The sequence below is a fragment of the Rattus rattus genome, chromosome 8 (genome assembly GCF_011064425.1).
Source record: "Rattus rattus isolate New Zealand chromosome 8, Rrattus_CSIRO_v1, whole genome shotgun sequence".
NCBI classification, from domain to species: domain Eukaryota; kingdom Metazoa; phylum Chordata; class Mammalia; order Rodentia; family Muridae; genus Rattus; species Rattus rattus.
In genome coordinates this window covers 105113312-105124277 of record NC_046161.1, presented here as the reverse complement: position 1 = coordinate 105124277, position 10966 = coordinate 105113312, and the positions used below count along the sequence as shown (strand labels likewise).

The window sequence follows — 10966 nt, the reverse complement described above, 5'->3', positions numbered from 1 at the left end:
AATAAATCTTTAAAATAAAATGCTCTGTGGAGTGGAGATACCAGGCTGTTAACCCTGCCTCGGTGACCTATGTTCTGTCACTTTCCCTGGCCCCAGTGCCCTGCAGATGCAGTACCTGCTGGGATGTGACCAGGACCAGGACAGACACTTTGGTCATTGACTGTTCAGGGGCCTTTATGTCTCTTCTACTTTTTGAAAGAAACAGATATTCCAGTACAATCGGCAATAGACACAGCGGTCTCTGGGGACGGGGTAGGACACACAAATGAATAAATTTGGTTAGAAGAGAGAGAGAGTGCCCCCCCACTTGTCCACACCCCTGTGAAAGAGAGAGATATTTCTCCTGCCCTCCATTGGTCTTGCTTGTCAGAGTCACTGAACATGGCCTTTGCGTAGTGTGTTGACCACTTTTGTGTCAACCTGGCTCAAGCTGGAGTCCCTGAGAGAGCAAGAGAGAGCCTTAACTGAGAGAATGCCTGCAGCAGACCAGCCTGTTGACTAGCCAGTGGTGTGGCCTCTCCTTCCCAGGTTGCCTCTGTTGTCCTCGTGGTTTTTATCGAGCCCTGAAAATCCTCAGGCATAGTTGTTAGATTTTTGAAAAAAATCACTTTGAAGATGATTGGCATAAAAAGTGGTATCGAATTCACATAAAATGTTTTGTTACTAAATCGGCATCCGGTCCATGTCGTTTCATTAGGTAAGTGTGTGTGTAGGGAAGTGCTTGCACCACCGCCGTCATGGAGGGAGGTGAGGAAGGACAGTTTTATGTGCTCTTCCACCACTTGGGTTGTCACTTGTTGGCCGGCCCCTGCTTTGCATATTTAGAAAGGGGTTTGTCTTCCCTTCCTGCTTTCCTTTTCCTCCTCCCTCTCTCCCCACTTCCTGCTCTTCCTCCTTGTCCTCATTCTTGTTCTGGGACAGCCAGGGCTACATGGAGAGACCCTGTCCTGTCTGGAAATAGAACTGTAGCATGATTGGCTTGTGTGAGACACTCGGCTTGTGTGTGTCTTTGTGACCCTTCGGAAAAGAGGGGATTGATGGGGCTCCCGCAGGGTCTAGATGTAACTCTGGCTGTCCTGGAACTCTATAAAGACCAGGCTAGCCTTGAACTCGGGGATCCACCTGCCTCTGCCTCTAAATGAGCACAGGGATTAAAGGCATGCACCACCACACTCGGCACGGGAAACTCTTGGTGTGTGTGTTGCTTGAGCCTAGAAGCTCCAAATCGTACATCCTAGACACAGGGACCTCTCAGAAGGTGCGTTAGAAACACAGACCGCATAGAAGTTAATACAAGTTAGGATAACCCTGAAGGGACCTGCACTTACGTGCTCGTACTCACGTGAATGAACGCACACATACACATTTAGTTAAAAATAACGGCTTAGGGTTTTACTGCTGTGAACAGACACCATGACCAAGGCAAGTCTTAGCAAGAACAACATTTAATTGGGGCTGGCTTACAGGTTCAGAGGTTCAGTCCAGTATCATCAAGGCGGGAGCCGGGCAGCATCCAGGCAGGCCTGGTGCAGGAGGAGCTGAGAGTTCTTCAGTTGAAGGCTGCTAGTGGAAGACTGACTTCCAGGCAGCTAGGAGGAGGTTCCAGCCCATGCCCGCAGTGACACACCCACTCCCACAGGGACACACCTTTTAATAGTGCCACTCTGGGCAGAGCACACACAAACCACCACAAGCAACCAAAGATTAATATAGAGAGACTGGAGATGGCTTTTGCTGCTCTTGCAGTGGACCCGGATTCAAGCTGCAGAGCCCATGTTCACAGTCGTCTGTAACTCCAGGTCTGAGGATCTGATACCTTCCTCTGACCTTTGCTGGCCTCAGGCACACACGTGATTCATAGGCAGACACTCAGACATAAACCTGGAAGAAAGAATTGAAACCCGTTGTTTACAAAAGATTCAGATGGGACAGTCAGTTGAAGGAAGGAGTGTAAAGAGAGGGAAGGCACCCCAAGCCATGGGCAGCCATAGGCACCCGGTCCACTGAGAACCAGAGAGAGTTTGGGGTTGCCAGGCAGCCCCTCGAAGCCAGTGGGTGCTGACGGTGCACTGTAGTTGTGGCTCACACAGTACTGACGTGTCCCTTCTAATCCAGTCGGGGAGGTAGCATGTAGGCGTCCCAGTCGTGCCTGACAGAATAAGTTAGAGAGTCCTGGCCTTCCTGGCATGGAAGAGGGTTTGTAAGAGGTAAGGCACGCTATGGGTTGTCCACTTGGAGAAGCTGCTGTGACGGGTAGACCCTGTAGCACCAGTAGATAAGTGATTTCTCCAGAGAGGGGGAAGTGTGAGCGCCCGTTTGCGGGGATGAGAATTTACGCTGTTGGTTGTACTCCAGGTACGAATGTGGCCACCGCTGGTGATAGTTTCTGTTCTCAGATTTTGCTACAAAATAAAAAGAAGTTTGAGTTGGAGACAGGTGGCACGGCTCAGTGGGAAAAGCTTTTTGCCAAGCCCAACGGCTTAGTTCCATCACTGGGACCCACGTGGTAAAGAGGCTGCTAAAGAGTGTACTTGGACCTCTACCTCAGACCTCTTCATGTACGCCTGGTTCATGCATGTGGACACCACACACACACACGTGTAAATAAGTAAATGGGTGTAATTAAAAAAACACACTCCACATATCTATTTTTTTATATATGTCATTTACCAGCCAAGAGTCGAACCACGAACAGCAGCCATGTTTGACTCTGGCAGAAGCTTGGCTCTTTGCATGTTTGTCTCGGGTTTCTGACCCACCAAGGTTTGAGAGGATTGTGGTAATTGCCTATTTAGACCTAGTAGGAGCCGAGATTTGAACCTGGGTTATTTCATCAAATACCTCACTAGCCTGAGGTGCTGAGGCCCTCTGTCTACCAATTGTACCACACCCCATATCCAGGGAGTCCTGCCCAGGCGGGTGTCTGTCCACTGTGTCTCATTGGTTCAGCTCGATCTATGCCTTACTCTTTCTGTACCTACGGGATAGGATCATCTGCTCTGAGATGGGTTCCTCTGACAGTCAGGTCAGAATCCCGATCTCCGTCCTCAGTGTCTCAAAGAAATCCTTTTCGGCCTTTTTGAGACACTTCATGTATTATTAACGAACACACCAGGCCTTCTGTCCAAGTTAATTTTTTATGAACAATATGTCTGATTAAGCTGCCTGACGTACGGTGGCCGGTACCCGTTAGATGTGGGGCCCCCCAACTACAGGGCTTGGTTGAGGATTTTCTTAGGTGATACTCGCAGAGTGCACATGTCTTAGTCGGCTTAGGAGAGGTTGCTGGAAACGCATGGGGTGGAGAGACCACCTTTCCCCGAACCCCCAAGAGGGACCTCCCTGGCCTGTAGGATGTCCTTCAGGTATGGGGGAGCAAGTCCAGCAGGCTCAGAGCTACTTTGCATCTGAGTAAATGTCCCACACAAACCTAGCCGCAGGGGCGACCCTGTTAGAGTATCCTGTAAGAGTCTGGTGCTCTCTGGAGGTGCCATTTCTGAGACAAAGCCACTCGGCCTTTGCCAGCAACTCTCAGTTACACATCAGCGGGTGCCAGGGAACGCAAGCCCTGCAGGTCTGTCAGAAGCTGCCGTGCGTTGAGGTAAGAAGTGATGTCCCTTCCAACGCCTCAAGGTTTTGCTTGCTTTTCCAGCTGAGCATTGAGCAGGCGCAGACTGTGGCAGAACAAGTGGAGATGAAGGCCAAGGTGGTCCAGTCGGAGGTCAAGGCCGTCACGGCGCGACACAAGAAAGCTCTGGAGGAGCGTGAGTGCGAGCTGCTGTGGAAGGTAATGGGCTTGGGCTACTACCTCAGCTTCCTCAGACCGCTCCCCTCAGGCCTGGCCTGTGTAAGAACTCCAGCCTCGCTTCGGGATCTGAGAGGCCCAAGCTCTAAGTTTAGAAAGAGTTGGTAATTTTCCAGAAAGTTTGAGGTGGGGGTGGGGGTGTCCCTGGAATGCTGGGTGTCACTCATGGAGCCAAACAACAAGAAATCCTTTCAGAAGTTCCCGGGAGCCAGGAAGGGCCGAGGCTCAGGTTTTCTGTTGTGCACTCTGAAAAGGAGGCCAGCCAGAGGGAGACAATCAAGACTCTTGTTAGCAGAGCACTGGGTAGGAAATAGTCCTTATTTTGGGTTTCCTGGCTGGTTGCACTTCTTGACCCCACGTGGTAAAGCCTCCGTGTGTGTGCGTGCGTGTGCGTGCGTGTGTGTGTGTGTGCGTGTGTCTGTCTGTCTGTCTGTCTGCATGTCTGTGTCTGTCTGTCTGTCTGTCTGCATGTCTGTGTCTCTGTGTGTGTCTGTCTGTCTGTCCATCCGTGTCCATCCCTGTCCTTCCTGTTGAAGGCAGGGAAGATAGCCTAGCATACTGATGGGCTTTCAGATAGCAGTCAGCTTCCGGAAGACTCCTACCCTATAACCAGCACCTTACCTTTCTGGGTCTGTGTCCTTCTCCCAGCCCTGGCTACCTTTGGGCTGGCACTCAACCCGGTTCTTTGGCTGTTCTGATGAACACAGGGTTGCAAACTCCTTTGTTAAGAGAGCCCTCCTGTTGGGTGGCTTGTTTTTTGATCTAGTACTGTGGTAGAGATAGCTTCTTAGTCGGTGTCTCCCCGCCCCTCCCCCTCCTTTTCCCCCCACCAAAAGTACCCTTAAGATTGAAATTTTTAAAGATTTGCGTGGGTGGGCTGGAGAGATGGCTTGGTGGCTGAGAGCGCTGACCGCTCTTCCAGAGGTCCCAAGTTCAAATCTTAGCAACCGCGTGGTGGATCGCAGCCATCTGTAATGAGATGGCGCCCTCTTCTGGTGTGTCTGAAGACAGCTACACTGTACTCATAATAAATAAATATTAATTAATTAATCTTTTAAAATTGCATGGGTGCCCGTCGGGGTATAGGATCCCTCCAGAACTTGAGTCTCATGCCTTTTAGGTAACTGCACCTGTGAAGCCCAGAGCAGGTGGGTTTCTGTGAGTTCAAGTACAGCCTGGTGTTTTAAATAGTGAGTTTCAGACCAGTCAAGGCTACATGATTAGACCCTACTCCCAGGACCCCACCCCAACGAAACGAGAAACAAAGCAGAAAGAGAACGGGAACTTACTGCTCTTCCAGGGGTGCAGAATCAATCTTCGCTTCCCAGGGATCTCGCAGTTCTGTCCTCTGGGCACCTGTACTCAGACACACACGTTAAATTAATTAAATTTGTTTATTTTTAAATCCAGACCTCAGAAAAGTTGGCTCTGTTTCCATAGTTGACTTTCTGTAGCTCTCAGCTCAGGAGCACCAAGAGGCCATTGTTCTAAGCGAAGAATGGGAGTTGATTTTTACTTCAGGGGGTGGGGCGACTTACCTAAGATGGCTGACTGTCAGGGTCTGAGTGCAGAAAAGAGAAAGGAGGAGATGGTTCTGTTTCACTGTGGGTAGTCATCTCCTATTCCCACGCACACCCTGGATCTCGGCAGGGCTTCCTCGCACGCTGCTCTCCGGGCTTGCTCCTCAGTTTCTGTCTGTTCCCTCTTCCCCGCAGGTGGAGAAGATCCGGCAGGTGAAGGCTAAGTCTCTCTACCTGCAGGTGGAGAAGCTGCGGCAGAATCTCAACAAGCTGGAGAGCACCATCAGCGCTGTCCAGCAGGTCCTGGAAGAGGGCCGAGCCCTGGACATCCTGCTGGCCCGAGACCGGATGCTGGCTCAGGTGCAGGAGCTCAAGACCATCCGGGGCCTCCTGCAGCCCCAAGAAGATGACCGAGTTATGTTCACACCCCCTGACCAGGCCCTATACCTCGCCCTCAAGTCTTTTGGCTTTGTCAGCAGCGGGGCCTTTGCCCCGCTCACGAAGGCCGCAGGAGATGGCATCAAGCGAGCCCTTCAGGGAAAGGTGGCCTCCTTCACTGTCATGGGTTATGACCACAATGGTGAGCCCCGCCTCTCAGGCGGTGACCTGATGTCGGTGGTGGTCCTTGGCCCCGATGGAAACCTGTTTGGTGCAGAAGTGAGCGACCAGCAGAATGGGACCTACGTCGTGAGCTACAGGCCCCAGCTTGAGGGTGAGCACTTGGTATCAGTGACGCTGTACAACCAGCACATCGAGAACAGCCCCTTCAAGGTAGTGGTCAAGTCGGGCCGTAGCTACGTGGGCATCGGGCTCCCAGTGTTGAGCTTTGGCAGCGAGGGTGATGGCGAGGGTAAGCTCTGCAGGCCCTGGGGCGTGAGTGTGGATAAGGAGGGCTACATCATCGTGGCTGACCGCAGCAATAACAGAATTCAGGTGTTTAAGCCCTGTGGGTCTTTCCACCACAAGTTTGGTACCCTAGGATCTCGGCCCGGGCAGTTTGACCGACCGGCGGGGGTGGCCTGCGACGCCTCCCGCAGGATCGTGGTGGCCGACAAAGACAATCATCGCATCCAGATCTTCACCTTCGAGGGCCAGTTCCTTCTGAAGTTCGGCGAGAAAGGAACCAAGAACGGGCAGTTTAACTACCCGTGGGATGTAGCGGTCAACTCTGAGGGCAAGATCCTGGTTTCAGACACCCGAAACCACCGCATCCAGCTGTTCGGACCCGACGGCGTCTTCCTGAATAAGTACGGCTTCGAGGGATCTCTCTGGAAGCACTTCGACTCTCCACGGGGTGTGGCTTTCAACCACGAAGGTCACCTGGTAGTCACCGATTTCAACAACCATCGGCTCCTGGTTATCCACCCCGATTGCCAGTCTGCCCGATTCCTGGGCTCTGAGGGCACTGGCAACGGGCAGTTCCTGCGACCACAGGGTGTGGCCGTAGACCAGGAAGGGCGAATCATTGTCGCCGATTCCAGAAATCACCGTGTGCAGATGTTTGAGGCCAACGGCAGCTTCCTGTGCAAGTTCGGTGCTCAAGGCAGCGGCTTCGGGCAGATGGACCGCCCCTCAGGTATCGCGGTCACCCCGGAAGGATTGATCGTCGTGGTGGACTTTGGCAACAATCGAATCCTCATCTTCTAATTTCTGTGTCTTCTGGGTTTTTCTGTGTTCAGGGTGCGGGTGTGTGTCTCGTTTTTGAATTTCAAAGAAGAAATCATCTCAGGGATATTTGGGTTTTTTTTTTCCCCTCCCCTTTATTTTTATTATTATTTTTTTTTAAAGAACAAAAGTACAACATCGCCTAAGTCCTACCTCAGCTTTTTTTCCCTTTTTTTTCCTTTTTTTTTTTTTTTTTTTTTTTACAGATGAATGTAATTCTCTTTTGTGCAGGGATTGAACCTGTGAAGTGATAATTTCTATCTACCTCAAATCTTTGCATTTGCTTCAAGAGCATCCCTCTGTGCTCCCCGTTGAGTCCACATCCCCTTCCCTCACGAAGGCGTGGGAGGCACAAGCCAGCGGTCCTGCAACCTTGAGGGCACTGGAAGCATATGGTGGGGGTTGCGTTTTGTGGATTGAGCCAAGGAAACCCAAAAACTACTAAGTGAAGAGGAGACGTATAAGATGTCGGAAGATAGGACTTAAAATTCCTAACTGTAGTGCATTTGTGTTCTTGAGAATACTGTGTTTGTCTATGTGGGGTTAGGTTGTGCTTTGCTCTTTTATTTAGGGGAAGAAAGGACTGTTTTTTATCGATGCAGCAGAGCTTTCTACTCAGTGTGTCTAACATCCTCATCCCTAGGAGATACGGTTGTGGCTTGCTAGCCTAGAAAAGCAGACTATTCATGTTTTCGGGTGTCTCCCCTTTGTATCTGGTAAGGAAGGGTGTGTGTGTGCGCGTGCGCACACGTACACCCACATGCACAATTTTGTGTTTCAAAGCAGTCTTTGCTTCAGGAGACAAGCTGGACTTGACACGTGACATCCTAAGCAAACTTCTTCCCGGTTTGCTGAGTGTACATTTAGCTCAGGACTCTCAGTTGAAAGTGTTCTCAAAAGTTAAGTGTCTTGTGTTTTTTGTTGTTTGTTATGAAGACTTAGGTATAAGGAATTTAAGTTAACCTTGTTCTCAGAGAGAGGGGCTTTTCAGATGTGGACCAGGGTGCCACAGAATTGGGGGTGCTGGAGAAGTGAAGCACCCCCACATCAGGGATGGTTCAGGAGGGCGGGGGTGGGGTGGGAGGACCTTGTCCCCATGCAAGAGGGTGTGGTAGGCAAAGGGATAGCTTTTATTTGAGAAGCACAATTTTTTTTTCCTGCTTTGGAAGTTCAGGGAATATAGAAGAATGTCTGAGTGACAAGTAGGAGCACCTCGTTCCCTAGCCCCTTGGCTCAGGCCTTCTTTCTCAGGACTTTCCTTGTGTCTGAGTGGAGTCAGACCTCAAGGTTAACACAAAACCCCCATTCCTCCCCTGAGGGCCTTTGAATGTAAAGGATTTATAAACCAAACTACCCCAACAGGAAGTGTAGGACACAGTATATGTTTCTTTTTTAAACCTGTACCAAAGAATAGAAACTTGGTGTGTGACTCCTATCCCACTGAGGGCTGATTTATTGTAAGCCACAGGATGGGTCTTCTTGGCATTTATCTGTCTGAGAATGAGGACCCACCGTGGTCCTCTGTACTCTCCTCACTACTAAGATCAGACCAGATTTGAGAGAGGCTCTCACGTCACTGGCTAAGGACAGAAAACTGCCCGAAACACACCAGAAGCTCCGTTTCTGCGCACAATGGAGGGGGCAGAAACTTCCCAGAGGAAGAGGCGGTGGGGAACTGGGGCGTTTCGTGTGCTTGCGTGAACTATGAAGTTCATTCACGTGACTTTCAGGATTTCACAGTGATCTAAGTGGGGCGGCGGGTGCTGGGGTCTCCTCAGCCAGGAGAATGGTGCATAATGGAGGAATCCCAAAGGTAGCTTCAGCTGCTGACCCCCCACTTTAGGTTCCTGGGGACTCGAAAGAGGGTTACAAGCTCCTTTTAAAATTTAATAGCGGGCCCTTCCCCAGTTTATATCCCTTTAGCCTTTACTATGTCACCTAAGTGTTAAACTGATTTTTAAAAAATTTGTAGAACAGAACCACAAACAACCGGGAGGCAGCCTGCTCCTCCCCCATCTCCCTGACAGACCGCCCTTAAACACTCAGTGTAACTAACTGACTTTTACATTCTTAATGATTCTGATTGAGCAAATGGATCTCGACAACCTTCTCAGAAACCCGATTTTTTTTTTTTTTTTTTTTTTTTAATTTTGGCTGGGGGAAGCTGTTTTACAGTGCTAAATCTAAGTCCTATTCCACGCTTCTTCGACATTTCGTTCCTCTCCCAGCTTCCCCGTGATTGTTCAGTGAGAACTCTTTCTGGTGACTCACCCATAAAGACACTTGCATTTTACTTTGGATTTGAGCTCGTGGCCCAGGTTCCCGTCTTGTGGCCGAGATGGTTGGGTCCTCATTAGTCCATGGATAGACCAGTGTGGGCTTAGGAGGTCTGAGGCCCTTCACCTGAACGTGGTCATAGTTGGAGAACTTCTGTTTTTAAAACAAGTGGCTCTTTGCGGCCGCCTGAGATTTGACTCCTAGCCTGTAGGGCGAGCTGGTGCTAAGCACTTTGGGCAGTGTCTGTCATGTTAATGTGGACTGTTCCATATCGTGATGCAAGCCATGTTTGTTTTCGCGCCTGCTGCCCATTCTGAGGCAATGTCGCATAGGTACGACGGGAAAGAGACGGATGGATGGAAACTGTCTCTGCTGTGAGAGAGACTTGAGGGGTAGCGGTCCCTATGCAGATCTAACCTGGTCAGGTGGCAGGAGCTGGAGAGAGGGAGGGGACCGGGAGGTTCCCTGCTGGAAGTGAATTATCAAAGGTTTGAGTACTAAGCACCTGAACGTTCCAAAAGTATAGTCTGAAAGTCCTCACCAACCTAACTTTGTTCACAACAAGCCACCCTGTCTGTCTCCAAACCTGTGCTGGCAGGTAAACTCCTCGTCTTGGCTTGAGCCTAGTGGCCTAGGCTGTTCCCCAAGTGCACTAAACTTCCTCAATCAAAAATACCCTTTTTAAGTCTAACTTATCTGGGGAAGCACACAAGGGTACCCTAAACGGAATTGGACAGTGTTGGGCCGTAGAGGTTGCCTGGACGAAGGCGCTTTGTGGTGGATGGCCCAGTGTGTTTTATTAAGCCAAAGCTTAATCATTTGAGTTGGGAAGTCTTTTAAGCTTGAAGCAGCACAATACTGTCTTGTCTGTGTGTTGTCTTTTGGGTTTGGAAGATTCTAGGGTTGCTGTGTTCTGGTAGGTAGGTATTAAAAGGAATGCCAAAGTTCTCAGCTTGTTTTCCCTGTTGTTTAAGAAGTGTAAGTGTGTGTGTGTGTCTGTGTGCGTGTGTCTGTGGGTGGGTATGTATATATACATACATACACACAGTGGTGCCAAAATGTATTTATTTAGAACATCTCTCCTACTGAGGTTCTGACAGTCTGGGGCTGTATGAAGAATGACCCCGTCAACCTGTGTACAGTTACATAGGACTGGGGCTTTCTCTGGCTTCGTGTGAACCAGGGTCACAGGACAGGGCACCGCCCCTAACCACACTCGTTTGTTTATTATGGATTTTCTACCTCACTTTTGGCAAAAGGTCGTCTACCTCTCGTCGGCACCTGACGGGTCTTGGAAAGGGATGGTTATTAGTCCAGTGGGGAGGGGGTGGACGTGGGAAACTCCCTCTAGAAGACAATGTTCAGGAATGCAGGATTGATTTCTTCTAGTAGACAAATGTTTGACCTTGAACAAGAGCTGTCTGGTCAGTCTAGTCATTCACCCTAGTAGTTCTCAGCTAGTCTTGCTTTCCCTGCCACAAACCCAGTTCTGCATACAGTGTTAGGAGCTACTATTTCTCTGACGTGATGGGGAACCTTAACTTGATTAAAGGCCTTTAGGTCTCTCTTCTCTTCAAGAGAAAGCTGTTTTATCTGTTAGGAGTGTCTGCAAGCAATCCCTTTTAGCGGGAACCCTTCAGGTCTCGTGGGAAGGAAGGAAGCAAGCATCAGGTATTTGAAGGGAATGAGAATCTCTGAC

The 10966-nt window shown here is 50.0% G+C and overlaps 1 protein-coding gene across 1 annotated transcript in view; it reads left to right on the top strand.

Annotated features, from left to right (window-relative positions):
• Trim71 (tripartite motif containing 71) overlaps positions 1–6972 on the top strand; it is a 49390-nt gene extending 42418 nt beyond the window's left edge. The window contains exons 3-4 of the mRNA XM_032911423.1: positions 3653–3787; positions 5521–6972. Of these exons, the coding sequence (XP_032767314.1) occupies positions 3653–3787; positions 5521–6972 (1587 nt within the window). The remainder of the gene's footprint in view (positions 1–3652; positions 3788–5520) is intronic.
• The last annotated feature ends 3994 nt before the right edge of the window (positions 6973–10966 follow it).